The following is a 24,652-nucleotide window of genomic DNA, read 5'->3' on the forward strand; positions in this document are numbered from 1 at the left end:
TCAGTAACGCTCGTGTGTATGAGGTCTTTGACTTGATTTGAATGCTGAGAAGAAGAATTTCAACTTTTGCTCCCATTGGGTTGCGAAGATAGGTTATGAAACCCTTAAGTGGACTGAGCTGTTTGTTATTTTGCGCCCTGTGTTGCTTCAGCTGTAAACAATGCTCTGGTGGTATGTTGTTTAAGTGATGCAACTTATGAGAGACACTGGGTGGTGGCGATGAGTTTGGAAATACAGAAAGACGCTTTTACTTGACAATTATCTTCTGTGTTCTGTAAGGTCACAGTATATATAGTGTCTCCGTCTGCCTCACACACACACACACACACACACACACACACACACACACACACACACGCAGACGCTCTCAGTGGCCTGACATCATAACCAGCAGATATATACAGAGCACATGCTGACTGGGCTTTCCGTCACTTTAAATCCCCCTATGGGTTGTTGGGGAAGGGTTGGCTGGTTAACGGGACGGGGTCACCTCTTCTCTGCTCAGCTCACCTAATTAACATTCCAGTGTAGGACAGCAGGGCCGCATCCCAAATCCAGCACAGGCACGCCTGCTCCTCCAGCAAAGCCCCATCTTTCTCAGCCTCCATAAACACAGGCTCAGGTTGATGAGCTGTGAGGGGCCACGTCCCCGCTGCTGTCACTGCAAGCATGGCCGCTCTTCTCTGCTGTCGTCCTCTGCTCAGAGACAGTCCGCGGCGTTGAGCAGAAGACATAATAGTCTGTGTTTTAGAACCTTGTGTGATTGTTGTGAGAAGCTCTGATAGTGAGTGACAGCTTGTGCAGCACATAATCTGGTTTTCGGTTTCTTTTTTGGCTTTCTCTGAGTACAACTTATGCCTCTTGGACACATCTGCATCGACCGTAAAATTTCACATTAATATTCAAACACTGACTTAATATTCAGAGTCGGACTTCAGGCTTAGGGCTGCATGACTTGGATAAAAAATGATGCCTTTTTGAAAACTTTTACTCAAGCTATGGGTCATGACCTAAAATGCATCTTGGCTCTACTTCTGTTAGGATTCCACATGACAAGAGGGGTAATAATTAACTTTTTTTTTTCCAAGGAATAAATCACTGAGCAGTGGATTCCATTTCTTTTTAAGTGCCCAACCTCAGAAAGTTGGCGAATCCTGTTTTTTTCCTGGAGTGGACTTTGAAAACTTCATGTTGTTGCAGTTTGATCTGATGTAGATTTGTTGGACCGTTCCTCCGTAAGGTCGTGCGGGACACGCTTGTGATAAAGCACCATATATATAAATAAATGAACTTGAACTTGAACTTGAAAAGGATTGCTGCAGCCGGCCGCCACATGTCTGTCCCTCCTGGGCGGATCTGGTAAGTGCTGTACTTTATGACTGGTGCACAAAAGCAGACATACAATAAGACACATGGTGTCACGGCTGCAGTGTCATGTTGTGTGAATGAGATGACAAAACGGAGGTCAAGGAGGGAGCGCGTTCGCTGTCATGAGTTAAACCACAAATTTACGACCTTCTCGTTTCAGACCTGTTGCACAAAAGCCACCGTCCGTCAGAGCCATTCATTCTCTCGTCTCTACCACTGACGACTGCTGTTGCTGCAGTGTTCACACAACAATGCCATAACCACAGTCATCTGAGCGCTCGTCTCTGCTGTGGCACGCAGTTGGTCCAATCTTTTTCTTATCCTCTTGCTCTCTTTTTCTTTTCTCTGTCTCGTCCCCTCTTCTCCGTCCAAAATTAGCCCAAGCCATGAGATGGGCCTAGAATAGGAGCGCGGGCCCCCTCACTGAGCCTCTTGAAGACCACAGCTGGAGCTGGCTCAAAGCAAGTCAGAAGGAGAGGGAGGGCCGGATGACGAGTGTTATCGCCACCATCACCTGCTCCCTGTAAAGCAATTTGTTATAGAGTTGTCACTGTAAAATCCGTAGCTTGTCCCGCGGTAAAGAAAGACAGGGTCACATGTAATGAGGATCCCAGTGTCGCTCCAAATCCAGAAATGACATAACTGAAGGACAAACAGCTGGGCTATGTGTGTGTTTGTCTATGTGCGTGATTTAGAGATGAGAGGAGAATGTTGACCGGTGACAGGAAAGATACAAGCTTCAAGCCTGCAAACCTTCATCTACACAAAGTACACATATCATATGTATTTATTTGTTGTTTGGGGAAAGAAACACAAGAAAAATCACAATTTCCTGATAAGAAAAAGTGCAATTTGGAAAATCCTCGAGATGACAGTTTGCATTCACAAGCACACTATTACATTATTCGCTGTCCACGCCGAGGTATTTTTAGCCAGCCACATTGTTACTGACCTTTACATAGGTCTCTAACTAACACCCCAGGATTTGCACTGATTAAAATGACCTCACACTCTCTCACACACATACCGACTGCACATAGCGGCTTGCCAGCGTCTCTCTCTCTCTACCTGCTGGACACACACACGGGGCCGCCACCGAGTGACTCACTGAAGTTGCAGGGATACGAGCCAGAAGTGTCCTTGAGGCGGGTCATATGTTTCCACATTGGCTCGATGAGACGAACCTGTTTCTGGATCGGGACTGTTGATATGAGCTGAACTACAAACATGCACTCCGCTGGCATTACAGGGGAGCTTCAAGTGCTTGGAGCTGGGACGAAGATATTTACTCTCCCACCCTGAGCCGTATGGCATGAAGGCAACTTTTTAGAGCTTATTAATCATTTTCAGAAAAGGACTATATCGGGCCTTGCACCAAAGTTGGAGAAACAAGGCGTTAAAGCACACTGCCGTGTCAAATGTCAACCACCGTGCGAATGTAAGAGGCTAAATCTGCTGTGTGTGGCGTTGGTTTTGGACACAAAATAATTACATGGCCAAAGTACTTTCTCCACCCTTTCCCGTCCTCAACAGCAACTTGAGAAATTTTCAATTACATATGCAGGGCTCAACAAGGATTGCCCTGGGCAAGCAAAATGCCATCTCGGGCTAGTGAATCTAGCCACTAAAACACCACGTTTTTTTCTGGAGCTAATGATGGAAGTAGCTAAGCATCGAGCCATCTTGCTTTCTTGTCATCTCCTTTGAGATTTGCTCATGTGCGGTGACAATCAAGCACTCTAGAGAAAATGGCAGCAGGTAAAGGCAAAGTTTATGAGCTGAAGCACAAGCGAGCATTCAAATTTTCCTGGAAAATTGATTGGCATTAGAGGCAACACATTCTAACTCCAACCTCATCACATATTGCCGTTTGTTTAAGGACTTTCCACATCCAGATACAGCGTGCAAGGTACCCTGGGTGTGTTGGTTGTTGACATTCTGGGACGCTGTGTCAAGTTCTGCCTGTTACATGCATTGTCTTCTTTCAAAATACACTTCTGTTTTCACAGGAATTTTTTTTTTGTTTACACACAGTCTCTTTCAAAATAAGCACACCACATCAATACAACATTACAATTTTTTTTCCAACAATAAAGCACAGAGTTTGGCTTTATAATCTAACACCACTCTCTTGGGATCCACCACCCCTCCATCCCACCCCACTGGGATTTTTGCCACCTTAAAGGCGCTTGCACATGATTGCCGATTTGCCGACGCCGTAGTGCACGCGCTGACGGCTGCTGGAAAGCGCTGCCGGCAGGGGAAGCATTGTCTTTTAAAATCATAAACTATGGGGTTGCTGGACACGGTTAATATGAGTATCTCCTCCATCTTGCAGTTGGATCTTTAAATTTTTCCGCGCCCCGTCTCCGTCCCCGCCCCCCACCTGCGTTCTACTGTAAAATCATTGGCTCTACACAGACAGGTCAGCGTCAAAGGGGGTCGAAGTTCAACAAAATTGAGCTTTTCGCGTTGTGTCAAAACACCGGTGAAGCCCACAATGCAATGCCAAAGTCGAAAAGTAGCCCAACGTCAGCGTTAACGCCAGCTTCCATAGGAAAACAATGGCACAGCAGGCATCAAGAGATTTTTAATGCTGGTCATGTGCAAGCGCCTTAACTTTCATTTGTCCCACCACATTCCTTCTGACACCGCCGTGTGCTTTTAAACTAAAACGGCGACTGTCCGCGTATCATGTCGACGTTAAGGGGCGGCTTTCTTCATCAGTGTCTGATGCCGCAAGTCGTTACCCAAGGGCCGGATTTCGACGACTTCAGAGTGAGACCAGGTTGTTAGAGGACGTGGGTGACACTCCAACAATGTATTCGCAGTTTGCCGTAAGTTTGAGAGCAAGGTGAATAAAACAGGTCAATTTTTCATGACATTACCCTCATTTTAATCTTTGTTGTTATTTGATAACCGCTAATAAATAAAACAACTTGTAAAGGGGCGAGAAACAATAGGCTTCAGGCGAGTACCGTAAAACTCTGAATATAAATCGCACTGGCATATAAGTCACAGTCTATTTTTTAAGGTCTCAAACAGGGAAAACAAGGTTTTATATTACTATTTGTTAATAAAAACGTTACAAGTTATTCCTACACTGTTTCCCTTTATTTTTAATTTGAAACACATTCAAAACACAATAACCTCTTAAGCAGCTTTGGTTACTTTTCAGATTGCAATTTTCCAAACAACCTCTTCAGGAAATAAAATTACGGTATAACAACATCTGAGCCATAAAAATGAGTTTAAATTAACGTTAAACTTCTTTTTTCTTTTTTAAGAAGACAGCATTACAGTAACTTATTACAGTGTGGGCTGTAACTATACATGCTTATTCAAATCCCAAAAATGAATGAGTTTAAATTACTACATAGCGTAGGGTGACCATATTTTGATTTCCAAAAAAGAGGACATAGCCTACTTAAATGATACTCGCAGTTTACTCAAAGGTGCCTTAGAATTTTAATATATTTAAAAATTTATATGTATGGATAGAAAATTCAGTTACATTACAAAATAATATCTCTCAAAGACAGAAATTCAGATAGGCCCCAATAGGGGACACATACACACACTAGAGTGTGGCGATCTGAGCCCGACGGTACCCGACGTGTCGGCCGGGTTTGGTCAAAAATGTAGCTGTATCCGGGTCGGATTCGGTCAGCTTTCAGTGAAAATGTAGTGTAAAAATAAATAAAATCCTATTGTCTGTCCTGTTTATTGCTTGGGCACTGTTATTTACGTGACAACACCTGAACATAACACACACAGACACACATTGGCTGTTTGTTTCTACTGCTCCCCTCGCTGGAAGTCTCGGACCTCCAGCCGCCCGCCTCCGCCTTGTTTAAACGCTGAAAAGTAAATAAAAGAGGGAGACAGGTTTTTCCTATTTTATCTTATTTTGTTTTATTTCTCCCTCTCCTCTCGCTAGAAGCGTCGGACCTCCCGCCTCCCGCTCCCGTCTCAAATACGGAGGTCTCCCTCTCCGCAGCTGAGCACCCACGGCGCACGCCCGGCCTGTTAAATAGCCTGTAACCACTGTGTGACACAAACTCAGTGCTTTGGTCATTAAATAATGTCGGGCTCGGTTCGGGTTCGGACAGAAAGATGCGGCCCGTGCCGCACTCTAACAAACACACACACACACACACAAACACACGGAAAACCGGACATTATCATCAGTTTATAAAAGACCCCCGGACGCCCCAGACTCCCCGGACAGGACGTGAAAAGTGGACATGTCCGGGCAAAAGAGGACGCTTGGTCAGCCTAACGTAGCGCCATCTTGTGGGTCAAATTACTTATGTCAGCATTTACCTTGGTCTATAGGTCGCACCGGTCTATAACCCGCACCCAACTTTTTAGATGAAAAAAAGGGGAAAAAAGTGCGACTTATACACCGAGTTTTACGGTAAATTTCTGATCCATTACCCCAACCAGGCAAGTGAACACATTAACGTTGAACCCTGATATGTATTCAGTATCACAGATATGCTTTGTGTAAAATATTTGCTTCTACTGTATCTTCCAGTCCATTGTGAGTCTCAGCTTTGACTTAGATTCTTTCAGTGTCTGGGATGTTGGTGCCTCAGTCCAGACATCCTGGATCTGGATTTTCCCTTTTCAAGACACTCCACCTCGTCTTGTCTCTTCACCCTCTGTGTGAATGGTATCCTTGAGTTTTGCTTCTTGTGTGTATTTGTCCTCTGTCTTGGTGGTAGAGACCAACGGTGGTACCGTAAAGTTGCTTAATGTCTTCCCAGATACATGTTTCACTTGTTAGCAGTCTACTTTACCCAATATTGTCATCCTGTAAATTCATTGTGTAACATCACTCTTATTATTTCTGTCTTGTGTGCATGCAAAATCTATTGCTGTCCGTCCTGATGGATGAATCTCTCTGTTTTGTTTTCCCCGTTAAAGGTTGTTTTTGTTTTGGCAGTTTTTTTTCTCCAAAGGATTTTCTAAGGATAGGTGGTGTCGTATGTTGTTCAGATTGTAAAACCCTCTGAGGCTAATTTATTTTAACTGATGAAACCTCCGGGCAGCTTTTCAGGAAACAAGTGTAGATTTTGGACTGAAATCTGCGCATATTTACAGTTGTGAAAGAGCCTTAAAATGGGTTTCCTGAACCAGTTAAAATCTCAGACATCACTGGTTACGAGGCTTCCATGCAACAGCAAAGATGTTTTATGTGTTTAATTCTGCAGGAGCATTAAATTGAGACTGATCACACTGGAGCAGCAGGCATATGAAACAATGTCTAAAATGCCCCCTGGGAAGGATTAGCTATCTCTATGGAGACACCAAGTCCCTGTTTAATGATGTGTCAAAGCATGAAAGCCTGACCGCTCATAGCTGAAGGTTACCAAGCAAAACTTTCTCCTCGAAACTGATGACACAAACAGACACTGGGAATGACGTACCTATTTTTTCTTCATTGGAAACACCAATGTTTTGTCTTGTGTTTTCATTCGTATCAATACTATTAATAATCTCTGTGAATAAATGATCTATTTAGCGTGGTTGCCATGGGAGGCATTTGGTTCCTTCCACACAATGAAGTCCCCCTCAACTCAAAAATGAGTTTTCCTTATGTTTATGTCCCCTAAAATGTCTGAGTTTGACTATACAGACTTGTATCTGTGCAAAGTTTGATACCAGAGAGATGTTTTCATATTCCTATAAAGGGGGCGATATCTGTGCACTTCCGTAAAATCTAAGATTCAAACGTACGCTAGGCGAGCTAGCTTAGGTACGTCACCAATATGAAAGCCAAGTGCTGGCTAATACAGGAAAAACAGAAAACCCTGGAACCTCAAGCACAAAGTGGACTTGTCAATACAGAGAGAAGAGTTAGCATTGGCACAGTAAAGGTTATGATGGGAAATATCATAGTGTGCAGTTTTTGGTTGTGAACCGGACCCTGGAGCTTCTGTCCACTATCCACCAAAAACCTAGCCTGGAAATCCAGACTCAAATCTAGAAAGATTTTGAGTCTGGCCCTCACTGATACACCCTTCCTACCCAAGGGGCGGCACTAACTGAGGCATTTCAAATGCTGCCGCACGCAATTGGATAGCAAGATAGCCAATCAGAGCAAAAAACAAGGTGACGTATTCAATCAGTAAGTCCCATTTGTTTGCCGAACAGTGGGGCGAAATGATATACTATGCTTTTGTCGTATCCCGTTGACAAACGGCAAAAACGTCCTTCCTGGAAATGAAGGCTTCTAGGGCAGACTTATGTTCCTCTCTCAAGGAAAAAGATAAGTGTAGTTGGCTTAGCGTTTCTTCCAAAGCTAAATTGAATGGACATGGTCCTTCGGCAGCTGCCATCTTGGCTGTTTACTTTTCGACTCCTATGGCGCAGCGCTGTCCTCACCATGTTACGCCCACCCAAAGCCGATTCAGCGGGCTCTGCTTGTCAGGGCCAGATTCCTGTGCAGTGTAAATTTGACTTTGCTAGGGGCGGGGCATCTGGATTTCCACATTACCAAAAACCCTTTATAGCAGATATATTTCACAACCATTAATGCTTTGTCAACCACAGTCAGTTAGCCTACAAGCTAATAAACAACACAAACAAATAAATGGCAAATGGAATGCACTTGTATAGCACCTTTCTAGTCTTCTGAACACTCAACGTACTTTTACACTACATGTCACATTCACACACACACAAAGGATACTTGAACATGCGGACTGAAGGACCTGAGTATCGAACCACCATCCACTAATCTTCCAATGAGTGGAAGACCTGCCGTACTTCTGAGCCACAAGATGTTAACTCCACATAGCATTCTGATACGTCTGCTAATAGCCAATTTTGGTGCACAACAGACTCCTCATCTGAGTCTAGGTCTGACTGAGTCTGGAACACGTTTGGCTGAAACTCTCTGATGTTTCCTCTAATGCTAACCCCGGTCATTTTGATGCACACTGCTCTTTCATCCGTCAACTGGTCACCAGTTTAGCCCTTGTAGGCTAGTGCTGTGCCCGCGCTGAAGACGCTGGAAAGCGAAATCTACTGCATCTACTGCAGATCCAGAATTTCTCTATAGAGTGCTCCATGGGATGACATTTTTTGAAGTAGGCATTGCCCTGGTTCCCTCTTTAAAAAAGCCTATGGGATTTTCCCATTGGATTTTGGATCATTGCTGAAAATAAGCTCTGCGGCAAACATTTATGGTATTTACATGTTTTGTTTTTCAATAATCTTCACACATGAACACCACTTTCATGATTTCTGAAGCCTAAATGCAATCACTTGAAGTAAAAAGCTAACATTAGAGCTACACCATGATCGCATCTCCTAACATCACCCCAATAACAGCTCGACGTGATGACGTTCTGTAGTCTTATTTAGCCACGTCTTGTTAGCAACCACCTTTTTTAAGACACACAGAAGCTTCAAAATTAATGAGTCAGGTATTTTTTGACGTATTTTATGTTGTAGAACAAAACGTGAAAGTCTCTTAAGCTTGTGTTAACCAGAGACCTCATTTCAGGCGTCAAATTAAAAAAACCCTTGATTTGGAGACGAGGGAACCGTGAGTGGTAAAATGTTAACAAATTTCCAGGTTTTAGAATACATTCCAGAGCAGATGTGCTTACAGACCCTTTTTTAGAGGTTTTATTTTACTTTCTTTCTGGACTTTTCATGCAGGAAAACCGTGTTAAATGAAATATCAATCATAGCCGAGTGTTTTTACAGACTTTAAAACGTGTCTGGAGGGGGACTTTAAGTCTGTTATAACAGTCCTTAATGGTTCTGAACTCAAGGATATTTTTGGGGAATTAAACTGAAAGTGCTGAAGCATAACACAGGGAAAAAGCCCCAAGGGAAATATTACACAACTTTATTATATACACAATGACATGAAGGGTGAGTGCAGGCACATAATATCACTGTGTGGTATTGTTTGTTCTGAAGTAGCAACAAGTGTTGATTTTTACCCAGCAGACATCACAGGCAGGGATTACTTTCTATCAGACTAAATATACACATCTCCTTCTCTGCTGTCTGTTGGTCTACATACCACTTTCAGACAAAGGGGTGGGGGTGGAGGGAAGGAGGGAGAGAGGGAGGGAGGGGGGTCACAGACAGCTGACGCACCGGAGCGGAGCGCTGCGCGTTTCGGTGCGCATCTTCATTCCTGGCTGCAGGAGGAAAGGTGCGCACAGTGGCTGTCCCATCCTCGGAAAAACCACTTCTTCCACTCGACTTGTATGTGATTTAATCGACTTTATTCTCAGTGTCGGATTTTGTGCGTTACAACCCGCAACTTCAGTGATATTAAAGTCGGTGCGCAACAGCGGAGAAGAGAAGGTGAATTTATTACTAACACAAGACAACGAAGGACTTATTCTGCTCACGCCACTGAAGATCATGGATGCACATGGATACTCTGCATGGCATCATTAAATGCTAACCGGTGGAGTTTAAGCGCACTTCTCCTCCTTGTGAAGTTCTTCTAGTTCTCCGATGATGGACGGCAGACACCCGTCCAGGACTGTCACACCTGCCTCTGCAGCTTTTGCCAACACATGAGAAGGAGAAACATGTTTTGTCTGATGAAATCTCGGAGCTTATCAGACAGCAGCAGGGCTATGGGGATCAGACATGGGACAAAAGTCCAGCATCACTCCAAACCCATCTCTAAAATATACTTCTTTTTTATTCTGCTCCTGCTTATTTTTACACCCAGAGTGGATTCATCGTGGTGGTGAGTCACATCTGTAAAGTGCATTGCTGATATTTGAATGTTTAAATTTACAATAATGACAAAAACAGTGCAAAAAGAAGTTTTGATGCAAACATGACTAAAAAATACCTGAATTTACCATTTACTCATTTTTTCCTCTGTCAGGTGTAAAGCTGGAAAATTCTCTCATGATAAAGGCAAACAAAGTAAATGTCTTCTGCTTATCTGACCAACATGATCTAAAACTTTCATCTTGCCAGAGGCATTCTGCTGCTTTTTTGCCAACAACCCCACAAAAAAATAAACTCATAACGTGTCTAGTCAAATAAAAGATGACCATGGAGCACATTTATTTCACCTCTGCGTGGGAATTTTTGTGCTATTTTCTCTAAAAACATCAATGCAAAATGAGATGTTCAGCGCAGCTATGTGTGTCATGTGTTTATGAAGATTAATGGTGTTGGGGGGAATCTCCCCTATCCATCCATCTTGCCCAGAGCGAGTGGCAGGTGCAGGCGCTGGTGCATGAATAAATGCCCCTTGATGATTTCTCTTGAGGTTTTAAATGCTCAGAGGAGAGAAAAAAAAACATGGAAGGGTGTAAGCACCCCCCTCTCTTATCCCACCCACATGAAATAGTTGTTCCTATGTGTCAGGTCACACTTTGAGAAATTGTATTTGATGTGCACTTTATATTTAACCAGCCACACTGAAGCAGTTTCGCTCTTCATCGTTGATTGCACTGCACCACATCACAATTAGCCTCTGTTTTACACATGGATTTAGATTTAAACATGTACCCTGTGTAAATAGTGTTATGAATTGTAATTTCCCAAGAGAGCCAAAAGCATATGTTATCCTATTTTCCGTTGAGCAATTCCTTTGCTGTCTTATGCAAATATGTTATGAATTAACACTGTGATTAAAACGCTGAGACATTCCAGAGAAACAGAGAGACACAGAGCAGGAGACCTTTGGAAGCTTTGTGTCCCCATGATTAATACTTATTCAATCCTGGTTTGTGTTGTTAGGGCCTATTTTTAACCGTTGCGATAATTCAGATGAGCACTGTGTGTCTTGCTTGCACAGGGACCCCCTACCCCTCTCTCTCTTTCTATGTGTGTGTCCTCTTGGAGACAGTCAGGGGTCTTTTGGCACAGCCGGTGTGTATGACACACAATAAACACAAGTAGTGCTTCTGCTCTGCTTTACTGCTCAGGCAGATAGTCGCAGCTAGAACGGGACTGGGACACCCATAACGGGAGTGGAAACTGCCTGCTACGTCCGTTTCTGTCTCGGTGGCCAGGCGACACAAATGTGGCTGCGATTAGGGACTATAATGATATCCGGATGGAGAGTGAAGCGTGCAGGCTTAGAGAGGGAGGGTGGGAGGAGAAAAGGGGGGGGGGGGGGACTGCGTCTGCATATGGTCGATCTGCAAGGCTGGGAGGGTAAGGCCTGAGTGGTCACTTGCACTGTAGATGACTGTCCTGTTGATAAGAGGCCCCCCCAGTGTCACAATGCCACCAGCATGTGATCCACCCTTTTAAGAGTTGCTACAAAGTGAGGGATTATGTGTGAATAGAGCAGGAAGCAAAGGCCTGTCACAGGGAGAGAGGTGCTTTTCACTGAATGTGAGGAATTTAATAATCGCTTCAACATCCTGAATATCTGAGACTCAAGTAGACAAGGGGTATGGACGGTATGAAAAATAGGCGCACTTGTTGGAATCAAATCAATGATGTAGACTTGCAGGAAATGATCCACATTTTGGCTTTCTTACTGTCAGCTGAGAAGACTCATACCATTCTCTTGTCTAGGGTTGGATATCAGTACTCAATACCTTTAAGGTATCGACCGAAATAACCCAGTACCAAGTACTATTGAGACTTCTCCAGCCAAACGACACCTGCATTTGATCTTTTTTGTATCAAGATCTAGAAAAACCAGACATCTTCTATGGTTTTTCTCGCAGCCAATCACCACAAGCGTTCTACGAATTAATGCGACATGCAGTAGGCCCTCGATCGCAGCAGCTACAACCAATCCAGTCTGTGTTGTGGTGAAGTGGAGCACGGTGTATTGACGGAGTTGGCAGTTCAGCGTGCCGGGATGCCACCAAAACATGCAAAAGTATGGTGGTATTTTGCACGCCTAAATGCTTCCATTCACATGAAGACAATAAAATGAAGTAGAAAAAATGGTAATAAACAAAGTACTCTATTGGTATCAGAATTTTTTAAATAATACCCAGTCCTACTTGTCCGTACAGCAAATATGAAGCTACAAACAGCAGCCAGCTAAAGCCCAGTTCAGACCAAAGATTCGCAACAAGACGAGTTGAAACTACTTCCAACGCACCGTTCTGCAACGTTGCAAAAACCTGCCGGTTCACACCAATGCAACTGGATGAGATGGTGTATCATCTCTATGCAACAGCTCTCTGTACTTCCATTCTGATATCCAGCTTTTTCGGCTTATTTTGTGGCTGAATATAATTTTTTAGCTTCTTAAAATATACATAAACCTAACATCTCCAAAGCACACTAACACGTTGTATCTTGTTAATCTAATCTGTACAAAAATCTTAAATGCAAAACAAATTGCATCCACCATATATGGACAAATCTGTTTGAGGTTGCGCATGGATTAAAGGTCCAGTGTAGGATATAGAGATATAGAGATATATGTTTTGTTTCGTGCATAATCACCTGAAAATAAGAATTGTTGTGTTTTTTGTTACCTTAGAATGAGACGTTATATCTACATAGGGGGCGGGTTCTGCTCTACGGAGATCGCCATGTTGCACCGTCATGTTTCTACAGTAGCCCACAACAGTCAAACCAAAAACTGGCTCTACGTATATAAGGCCATTCACATTTTCGCGCTGGGCACAATAGTTCGCAGCCCTTCTATGATGACTAGCATTGGAACATGAAGCTGCATTATTTAGTGTTTTTACCAGTTTAAAGCAGGCTGTCTGTGATAGGAGAAACACAGATTTGTAATGTGAAACTGCTTCATTCTGTGTTTTTACTGGTTTAAATCACCAGGAGTGTTTGTTTTGGAGAGAAAGAGACCTCTGCAGATAACTAGGCTACCATTAAAAAAAAAACCCTGAACAAGGAAAACTGAAGGATTTCAAAGTTTCAGCTGGTTGCAATCTGCAGTCCTCACCACCCAACGCCACTAAATCTCACAAAATCTTCCACAGTGTTCCTTTAAACAAACAAAATATATAATTGGTGAGCCTTAGAATCAGCATATTTCCCTTAACTGTTCCTGTAAAGGGTGACCCAGTGATTCATATTGCACTTCCACAACATTGTAAGGACATGTGAAAGACTGAAAAATTACAGCCAAATCAAAGCAGCAGAGACAGAGATATCCCAATCTTTTGTTCATAGTATTCATCAGACTTTAAAAATGCTGGATCCATCAATACCCAAACACCACCTCTTTCAAACTCCACCGCAGAAGTTTGTGACACAGACCTTGTTATAAATTCATACTCTCAACTGCTTCATTCCCGTCGTATCGTTTAGACTGTAATTACAAGCAGAAAAAAACAATCACGTCATCCTCCCACTTGTAACTGCGAAGTGGAGATGCTGGGAATTTCCCACATGGTGAAAAGAACTAAGGGTCAACAAACCAGCAGCAAAATGGCTTCAAAGCCATCATCATCATATTTTTACTGACACAATTAATTTTGTTCACAATGAGGCACACAGTGTGTTTGAATCTGAATTTACTTGGTAATGAACCACGACAAATACATAACACAGCAACAGTAGCTAATTTAGGCCATTTATTGGTGTGAATTATAAGTTAGCAGCGGGGGTAACCATCTTGCAATAATGCGTGAACATTCTGCCGACACTGGGTGAGTGCCACATGAGCTGAGATAACCTGTATGACATCATCATGACATCATCATGGGTTACTTTCTCAGACTTTACACTGCTCCCCCTGAGCTACAGAAGACAAAATGCTGCACACCTCGACACAGACTGAGATGTGATCCCACATGATGATTAACTGTGTAAAATTGGTGGAGTGCCCCTTTAACTTAATGATCAATACTGTGTCTGCAGGTACATCGGAGCGCTGGGTGCTCGGGTGATCTGTGACAACATTCCCGGCCTGGTGAACAAGCAGCGGCAGCTGTGCCAGCGGCACCCGGACCTGATGCAGTCCATCGGCGAGGGAGCCAAAGAGTGGATCAAAGAGTGCCAGCACCAGTTCAGACACCACCGCTGGAACTGCAGCACGCTGGACCGGGACCACACTGTGTTTGGCCGGGTGATGCTGCGAAGTGAGTCTGCACACGTGTGACTGAGATTTCCATCTGTGTGGCTCTTTGTATGTGCGTGACAGTGGTTGTTTATGTCAGTGACACTTGAGTTAATCATCCTCGTAAATGTCTCCGCTGTTACCAGATAAGCAGAGAATTAATAGGTGTCTCATTAAATCAACTCTGCCCTGGAATACAAACAGAAAGAGAAAGTGTTGTGGGGTTGTTTTACCTTCTCTGGAATGAGGGAAGATTGGGAAAGTGGATGTTCTCCGAAAACAAGTAGCAGATCGAGAGATCCACACTGGTGATGTATAAACAGTAATAGGAGATGTAAATATTTGGGTAGATGTTTCTGGCAGCCAGACAAAGCTTTACTCCCTGACATATCGCCTGTGTTCTGCTTCATTGCATGAGCAGGAATGAGAACAGGAGGTGGGTGGGAAAGCCAGACCAAATAACCCCCAAAATCTCCTCTTGTCTGAAATGAAAACACAGCCCAGTGACTGAGAAAGCTGCCATCTGTGCAAATTAAAAGGTGAAAGGAGAGTCGGCTGGACTGTGATGTTATAGCTGACATGCTGCTACCTCTGTCTGGACCATCCACCATAAATGGACTGATTTCTGTGCTCCTGCTGTCTGGAATATAATGGAGAAAGGCTGCTTTACTGAGCAGTAACACAGTGAACTCGGGCATTAAAAGAACAGCTTATCAAAGACAGCAACAAAACCAGCTGTGGCGTGGTTTACGACAACATTTACAAGACCTTTAAATGAAAAATATTTTTCCACTGAAAAATAATACATCATTCTTTAAAGAATTTAACTGAAATGTCTCCCTTTTCTTTGCACTCAGGCAGCCGTGAGGCAGCGTTCGTCTACGCCATCTCTTCAGCAGGAGTGGTGTATGCCATTACCAGGGCCTGCAGTCAGGGGGAGCTAAAGATCTGCAACTGTGACGGCCAAAAGCGAGGGCGAGCGAGTGACGACAGGGGCAGTTTCGACTGGGGAGGATGCAGTGACAACATCAACTACGGCATAAAATTTGCCAAGGCCTTTGTGGATGCTCGAGAGAGGATGGTTAAAGACGCTCGTGCTCTGATGAACCTGCACAACAACCGGTGTGGTCGGATGGTGAGCAGCAGCTTTATTCGGCAGATGGAGTTACAGTATCTAACTGCAGTATATACAGGATGTATACAAGGAGTTACAGCTCTTTGTACCCATGATAGGTGGTTAAAGGCCCTGGAAGAAGCAAGACATTGTCCATGAGTTTTGTATCAATGTGATAAAACAGCATTTATTTGTTTGTTTGTTTTTTATTTTACTGGGCTAGGCAAAAATACCATTCCCGACAGGTTATTTATCTATATCTCAAGTAGGGCTGTAACTAACAATCATTTATGTAAACAATTAATCTACACATTATTTTATGTATTCAACCCCAGAAAACAATGAAAAATACCATTTCTCGCAATATATTTAAATGTCTTGCTCTGTCTGACTAAGTGCACCTCATTGGGATGTCATCTGTCCATTAAATGGACATCATCTGTGGTTTTAAGCCTCATAGATATGGCACAGTAGAGGCCTGCTACACCAACTAGTGGGTTGAGAAGGCTGTTATCAGCACATTCAGTGGCCATTACCAGTTCCTTAGGTTTCACTTTCACTTTCCTTAGTTTTAGGCACCAAAACTACAAGTTAAGGTCTAGAAAAGATCGTGGTTGGGTGTATGGTTTCACATGGGACTCAAACCCCAGTTTCCTCGGTGAAAGCCTTATCGAGCTGAAAGGTTCATTTCTTGGCTTGATAATGGCACTCTCAACCTAACAGTAGGAATGGATGATAGTATTGGCACGTCATCCATATCAGCCGATATTGGCCAACACACTTATTCTGATTTTGCACAATGAGTGAATATTACATACTCTGAAAAGGCATTGTATTTAATGTCTTTATTTACTGGTGTGTCATCACGATAAGAGTATGCATGCATAATATGATGTTAATTCCACTGCAAAAGAGACTTAATGATCACTAAAATTAGGTAGGGGGAAAAAGTGGATATATTAATATTGGCATCGGCTATTCAATTTTCAATTTTCAATTTTCAAAATCTTTATTTCAAACATGAAGACAGAATAAAAAACACCAACATAGGACCGCACAAGGAAGTGCTAAGAAACAAATAAAAGTATACTGTATATTGTATTCGACAAGTCTTAACATGTTCGAAAGGGAGTAGGAGGAAGTACAAAACTTATATAGTCCTACCCCCTGGACTCTGTATTATATTTTTCTTAACAATATAATAAAGAATAATTAATATTAGGTTTTTAAGATATCAAAAATATAGAAATCTATTCATAACTGAGATATAAATGCTATATCGTATGAATTATAGTATAAACATGTATAAATAAATAGATACATAAAATGCTATTTACTATGTGCACCTATATACACCCATATACAGACACATGTTTGAACTGGATTATGTTTCGGCTTTGTTTTAGTTCCACTACCAGTCAAATGGGTTGTTCCATATTATCATACTGCCACACTAACAGTCTGAAATTTAAAAACATTCAGTTTATAATCATTTTTACATTTGAGAAGCTGGAGAACCATTAAATGTCTGGGATTTTTGCTCAAATAATAACTTATAAAATTAACCAATTATCTAAATATATGCTAATTGAATGTTGACTGACTATATCAATTAATCATGTGAGTACAATCTCAATTGAATATTCAGAAAATTTACAGTCTCACAGCTTATATTAATATGAATGTCACGATGGCAGAATATTTTATCCATGTAGCCGGCCAATGATCCCATGTGTTGTTCTGTTTAAGAGAAGAAGAGTAAAATATTCTTCTGGGTTTGTGTGACGACAACACTTTCTGCAACAGGCAACAAAGTGAGATCTACTATCCTAGCATAATACATTATGAATTGGTATATTTACTTTTAGGTATAACACAGACAGGCTAGGTTGTGTCCAAAAGTCTTTGGAGGAAAATAACTTCAAGTTAACTCCAGTCATTGTGATCACATCTTCATCATGCCATGGGCAACATCATAGGCTTAACACCCTGTCACCTTTGACCTCTGCTCTAGGCAGTGAAGCGCTTTATGAAGCTGGAGTGCAAGTGTCACGGGGTCAGTGGCTCCTGTTCTCTGAGGACCTGCTGGCTCGCCATGTCGGACTTCAGGCGAACTGGAGACTACCTTCGCAAGAAGTACAACACAGCCATCGAGGTGACCATGAACCAGGACGGGACGGGCTTTATGGTGGCTGACAAGGACTTCAAGGGAAGCACCAAGAATGAGTTAGTGTATGTCGAGAACTCGCCAGATTACTGTCTCACGGACCGTGCAGCAGGTGAGTCAATGAATTAATGAAGAATTAAGAATTGACAAGCAAGAGTGAAAACGTTGAATTTCCCCTCAGGGGGATTAATAAAGTGAATAAACTTAAACTTAATGTCTTTTCATGGGGAAATGAGGAGCTCCTTGCAAAGAGTGAAAATTTGTACTGATACTTTTGACACTCATAGAGTGAAATAAAGACAATGGTGGCTTTAAATTTGCATGACGATAGTGCTCTTTTTCACTGTTGAATCATGCTTATTTTCAAAGGGTCAGTGCACCCCAATCACACAAACATTCTCCTGTGCACCCCTTCTGGTATGTATCTGCCCAAATTCATTTTGTTGCATGAACACGGAACAAAGACAAATATTTTTGGATTAGGAAAACCATTATATATACACTGAACAGACACTTTACAGTAGAAATATAAACTTGTCAGTGCTGGTGGACAAACTATGTAATGACGTCACTGTTTCTCAATTCCTTTTTGTGTTCTGCAATGTCTTGTTCCTTGAGTCTCCCACCAGAATACTGCCACCACCTCAATATATAATTGGTAATGAGCATTTGGTTTCTGGCCCTTAAAAGCAAATCTAATAGAATGGGATCTAGGGTATCTGATACACTCAGCAACAATAGGCGTTTTTGGACCAAACCATTCTGGGGACCCCCTGAGAGGAACTGCCAACCGGGGAGCTCCCCTGAGAACTACACACCTTCAAGGTCTTTTTTTTGCTGTTTACATTCACACCGCCAATACGAACGCTTAAGTGACGTAAGCTAGCTAGTGGTTAGCATAGCAACTTCACTTTTGTTTTCCCCCATTGCATATATGCTTGGTAAGTCTGGACTTCACTCTCAGTCCATTTACCTGTGTTTTTTTCCATCTGTTTGTGTTGTCTAACTAACTGTTAACAGCAGCTAACAGGTTTTTAAAAATGGCGGTTGCTGGTGCTGCAATGGCTGTGCTCAACCAAGCAACGTACACTTATGTCTGAACCAATCACCATACACTTAGATCGCTCATGGTTTCTCTTGTGCAAGGAGAGTTCCTACTGTGATATAGGAGTTATTAAATTCACTCTGAATGGCATTTCTAAGAGCTACGATTGTTCCCAGTTCTTGCAGTGCGGACACAACAAAAAGGAGGGTTTTAAAAACTATGGAAAAGTTCCTCCGCTCCAAGAATGCCTCATCTGTGTTACTAACAAACAGGATGTCCCTGGTACAGACCTTGCTACGAACAGCTTTCGTTTAAAACTATTTGCATTGTGTGTGATAGAGTGGTCCCGAGTCAATCCCAAGGATCATATCCAGGATGATGTGAGCATCTTTTAATTAACGGGTGGGTATTAGCTAAAATAACATCATTACCAGATTGGACTTTTTATTAGCAGATACCAAATATTGAAAAGGTCTTGGATTGGGATCCAGGCCAAAAAAACTTAACTGGGAGATAACATGACATAACACATGTATTTTTAATTCAGATTTTATATCAGCGAGACATTGTCAATCTACATTCTAATTAAATGACTTAAAATAAAACAGTGCAACACCAAATTTCCCATTTTAAAAAGACAACTGAGAATGTTGTTATGACACAAGTCAAACAGGTGGTCGGTCCTGTGTCACTGTGAAAATCTAAGAGTATCAGAGACTCGTCCACTGAAGCCTTGCATTCCTTCACAGCTTAACGTTCAATGATTTGACCTTTAACATCTCCCTCAATTCCTTGTGTTTGCTTTACCTTGTTAAGCTCTGTCTCTCTGCTCCAATTCAGCATCTTAAATAGAGCTTGAAGGAGTTCACTAGCTCACTGTTAATAGGTAAGACAGCGTAGTGCGTATGAGCAGGGGACATGATGGTACCAGATTCTCTGTTGGCTTGGCTGCAGCTCGACAACTGTGGGGTAATGAAGGTGTGTACACTCAAAGCAAAGGCAGTCTTTCCTTGTTAAAAGGTGATCTTAAAAGGAGCTTATGACCCTCCTCGCCACTAATCTCCATTGTATAGGAATTCACAGCCTAAGGATACATGCAGGCTTATTTTTCAAATCCTTCCTTTGGTCAGTGTTAAACTCCACTCTCCCGAGCCTGAGGGGAATATCTCCCCTTATCCTTTTTTCTTTACTTCAGGGATGCTCTGTTATTAGACGTGGCATCTGATCTTAGGCTTAGGTTTTACACCTGAGTACATGGACACCTCCATGTTTGTCTGAGACTACTCTGTTAGCATGTCCGTAAACCAATACCCTGCCAGAGAGTGTGGGAAAAGTGATATTTCACTTTCAAAATGTTCACTGGTGCTCAGAGGGGGTCAACTGCCAACATGAGCAGTTCTACAGAATGACATCACTGGACATTTTCCAAAATGGGATTAAGTTGAGCTAATAGGCGCCTCGGAGTAACCAACTATTAAAGACGACAGACTAGCGTGACTAGAGTTACTGTTTGTGCAATAGAAAAGGTAGAAGTGAGTTCCATTTTCCTTTAAAGCTGCACTTATTAAGACTTCTCTTATCATTGGATCGAATGTGTGTAATGTTAAAGGGGTCAATCAGATATCCAACAATACCACTACTGTACCTACCAGCAGACAGACAAAGATAGCAACTAGCCAGCAACCATTACACTACAACATACCAGCTAAAGAGCCAGGGGCCAGTTGCACAAAACACCTCAAGTTAAGATTTTCCATAAAAATGTCCTTAATGTTTCCTTTAAATGTTCACTTAAGTATTTATGGTTTTCTCCTTGTCTCAGTCTTATACTTAAGGAATCCCTTGACCGTTGCACAAAAGACCTTAGCAGTCAAAGCAAGATAAAAAAGAAAACCTTAAGGTACCTCTGACTCTATCTTAACTGCAACATGGCCGAGTTTATGGTGATGAGTGAAAAAAACTAACACATCCCGAGACGGGTGTTCTGCGACCACAAGAACCCCATGGATATGCTTTTGATTTTACACTATAGATTAGACTAAATTAATTTTTGTTGCTACTTCCTACGATAGTATTCTGTTTACTGGTATTTGGGGATTAAATTTACTTTGTAGTTTGTGCTTTGTATAATGACATTCCTCCAGAAGTATAATCTTGTCCTCCTCTGACCAATAATGTTTTCTTGTCTTCTCTTCTTCTGCCATTTTTTCACTATCTAACCATAAGCCAATTTTGTGAGATGCTAACAGGCATTACAAGCATGAGTCCAAGCAAACCAACCATCTCCATGGAAACTTTTACCGCTGTGAAATCTTTTTCAATGCACTAAATGAGTTTTTCCTTAACAAAAGAAACCTTTTAAGGGATTCTGTGCAACTGTGCAAGTCCCTCAAAAGTCATATTTTAGGAGAAAACTAAAGGTGTTTTGTGCAACCGGTCCCAGATATTTCCCTCAAGTGTTGGTGGGGACCAATGATAATATTAGACCCTGACTGATGGGAAGAAAGACTTCAAATGAATGCTAATGTTGCTCCAACTCTGTTGGATGTTTAAATAAGCAAATGTTTGCTAATTCCTTTGCTCAGTCAAGTTTATAATATGTCAATATTATGTTTACAACCTGCTCTCCTGCCCCCAAGTGGCCAAAAAAATCTATCAATGCAGCTTTGAAGAAGGAAAGTGCTTGGATAAAACTTTGAGGTGACATAGGAAACATTTTGTTTCCCTGCACGACAAGTCTGAAAACTGAGACTTTTGGCTACGTGTGGGTACAGGAATTTGATGTACTGTACATGTATGTCATTGTATGATCCAGCCTGTAACATTTTAAGGGCTTTAACCTACGATGGCATTGGTTAAATACAGTTTCAAGTTTTTGACTGTTCTCTGTCTTTCCAATAATGCTTTAAAAAAAAAGCAAAACTTTAGATTTCAAGTCTGTCAGTAAGATGTTTATTCTATTTACCAAACCCAAAATGAGTAGATTTTCTGAGAAATCGCCACTGTACTATTTATTAAAGTAACTATATGCTATCCTACAGAATTTGAATTTTAGTAACAACAAATATACATTTTTTTATTCATTAAATAACAAAACCGCCCTAACACAAAGATTTTTTTCTAAAAATTAAAAATTAAACAATATCAATTATGAACATTTACTTTCAGGAGGAGCCTACCTTTCTTTCAAACTTAAAATTGTTCTATTATTTATTGTGTGCTGGTAAAGTGCAGAAAATTGCCGTGTTGAGAATTCTCTCACAAACAAACATCACGCCAGAAGAAAATCAGGATTTTCTTTCTAATGCAAATACATACATTTCTTTACAGGTTCCTTGGGCACAGCAGGCAGAGTGTGCAACAAGTCCTCCAGAGGCACAGACGGCTGCGAGGTCATGTGCTGTGGGCGGGGCTACGACACCATGCGTGTCAAACGTGTCACCAAGTGCGAGTGCAAGTTCAAGTGGTGCTGCGCTGTGGAGTGTAAAGACTGCGAGGAAGTGGTGGACGTTCACACCTGCAAGCCCCACAAGCGACCCGATTGGTTGGACATAACCTAACGAGGACACCTGACCAATCACACGTCACCACTGACTCAATAACCTGCTCGCTAATGACTGCATTTTGTTATGGGATATATAATATGGATAATACCTCTGGCTTTTGATCCTTTGACACTTCCTGAAGCAGAGACTTCACAGACCTGATGCTAAACTGGAAATTAGGCCCAGTTACTGAGGGTGTGCTGCTTTGTTCAGTTTTTTAAGACAAACTTTGAACCTTTGATACAAAATGGCTGAATATTATATTATTCTGTTGTAAATGCACCCTTGTTTAAAGCAGAGATCTGAGGTAACCTCTGTATTATAGTAACATTTAGCCTGAACAGAAAGCGATGAAGAAAGAAAGATGGAGAGATCTTTTGAGATAATGTAAAGACACTGATATTGCATCATTTAAAATGATAACGTCATTGTGTGGAACCACAACAAATCATTTAAGATACAAAAGACAGTTGCTGGTAATGATTGCAACTCTAACAAACTAACAAAGTTCCTACTATAAGATCAGACAATCACACTGTGAAGCAAAAGGAACCGCAAAACGGAGGACAAGTATGGACTGTCAATTGATGTGACCACATACTGTACCTGCTGTAAGTTCGGCAGGTTCTTGGGAGAAAAAGACACACTAAACAGGAGAAATGTTTCACATTTTTCATACAATATCTCGCTTGTTTGACTGTCTGCAATTGGTCTAACACATTCTGGCTATGTTGCCTTATGGAGAACTTTTATCATGTCTACCTCTGGTTCTTTGTCTTCGTTTCCTCGTTTTGTTTCAGTGCTACACTGAGAGCAAGCAAATGTCCTTAGGCTATGTTCAGACAGACAACAACACTGCATAAAACACATACCCTAATTCAGTGAGGCTACCATATCAAAAAATGTAGTGTTACAGCTGCAACACAAGGCACTGTGTAGGCCGATCTAGACATGCAGGTGCACATTCAATGTAAATTACAGATACAAAGGATGATAAAATAATTTTCAATGAGATTACTTTTCCAAAGTTGTTAAACGTAAATGTCATAATGCTACAAACTGCTATGCAGTGATTTTGTGTCTGATAAACCTTCAGACTCATGGATTTGTTATTTAAAACTGCTATCATCAGTAACAACATGCCTGCACCAACGCAGCTGTTTCTGATCTGAACACTCGGTCAGTTCTTCTGCCTGCAGCCTTTGTTGCTCACCGAGATTTATCTACTTCCAGCTTGTCTTGGTCATAGTTATTTCTTATTTTACAACCACCTCTCATGCCTCTAGTAAAACTGATGCTGTTCTGTAGTTAAAGTTTGCTTTTAAAGCTCGGGTAGGTAGGTAAATTTTGTCGTCACTGGGCAACAATCCCTAATAAACCTTGAGCTATTGTAATTCAAGTGGACTGAGAGAACACTAGACCTCAGCACCTCCTCTTGACTCCGTTTCAAGCTTTAGAAAATCTGGACCATGACGGGAGACTTTGCTCAATCACAGGTCATTTCAGAGAGAGGGCGTTCCTATTGGCTCTTCTACAAATGAGGATGCAAGTGCATGTCCCTTCAGACGGTGAAAGCCTGATTCAATGACGAAGAATACTGCAGACAAAGTTGCTATTCTAGCATTGGCAACAACTGCCAACACTGCAAAGCGACCCAACAAAGGAAGATGAACTTATCAAAAAGAGAGTCTGACAATAAACAAAAGAAAACACGTGTCAATATCAGGAAAGTGTTTCAGAGATGTAGAGAAAATTTTGCTAATAGTCAGAGATGGGGACTCGAGTCATTGTGACTTGGACTCGAGTCGACTCGAGTCGCTGTTTTAATGACTTGTGACTTGACTTGACAAAAAATAAAAGACTTGAGACTTGACTCGGACTTGGAAGTTAAAGACTCAGGACTTGACTTGACTTGAGACACGATGACTTGAATGACTTGAGTGTTATTCACATCATGTTTTCGGTTAGAATACAAAATTAATAAATTAATTAAAAAAATAATGTTGATTACCCGGTAAGAGCGCAGGCTGAGAATGGCGTTGTCATGATTGGATCACTACCCTGTCAATCAGTCATGCCCTCTCTACGTACCTTACGTGTTTATTGGAGAAACGGGCGCTCTTATATCAGATAGGCATCAACATGTCAGCGGGAGGGGTAACGAGAGTCATCATCTTCGGCTTTCGGAATTACCATTATTACGGCAAAAGACGAACAGCACAGTGGAAGACGTGCGGCATAAACATCTCGGACAGCCAGGCGACAACTTCAAACTGTTCGTCATTTGAAGAGCCATTCTGCCCAGTAAGTGCTTGTCAATTAGCTAATATTATCTGGTTAGTCGGTAGTTAGCTAACGTTAGCTTGATACGATATGGGGGTGGGGTGGGGGGGTGTGTCGG

At 41.9% G+C, this 24,652-nt stretch overlaps 1 protein-coding gene across 1 annotated transcript; it reads left to right on the top strand.

Moving 5' to 3' along the window:
* Positions 1-9,501: 9,501 nt before the first annotated feature.
* LOC117256458 (protein Wnt-2b-A) lies at positions 9,502-23,003 on the top strand. Its single transcript, XM_033625884.2, has 5 exons — positions 9,502-10,105; positions 14,182-14,402; positions 15,238-15,515; positions 17,509-17,773; positions 22,037-23,003. The coding sequence occupies exons 1-5, from the start codon at positions 9,927-9,929 to the stop codon at positions 22,264-22,266; spliced, it is 1,173 nt and encodes a 390-aa protein (XP_033481775.2). The 5' UTR covers positions 9,502-9,926; the 3' UTR covers positions 22,267-23,003.
* Positions 23,004-24,652: the final 1,649 nt, after the last annotated feature.

The sequence above is a fragment of the Epinephelus lanceolatus genome, chromosome 1 (assembly GCF_041903045.1).
Source record: "Epinephelus lanceolatus isolate andai-2023 chromosome 1, ASM4190304v1, whole genome shotgun sequence".
In the NCBI taxonomy this organism is placed as follows: domain Eukaryota; kingdom Metazoa; phylum Chordata; class Actinopteri; order Perciformes; family Serranidae; genus Epinephelus; species Epinephelus lanceolatus.

Excerpts from the sequence above, each read along its gene's own strand:
- LOC117256458 (XM_033625884.2), top strand. The coding sequence starts at position 9,927 with ATGAGAAGGAGAAACATGTTTTGTCTGATGAAATCTCGGAGCTTATCA. Across the intron at positions 15,516-17,508 it reads ACAACCGGTGTGGTCGGATG|GCAGTGAAGCGCTTTATGAA; the intron begins GTGAGCAGCAGC and ends CCTCTGCTCTAG. Across the intron at positions 17,774-22,036 it reads TCTCACGGACCGTGCAGCAG|GTTCCTTGGGCACAGCAGGC; the intron begins GTGAGTCAATGA and ends ATTTCTTTACAG.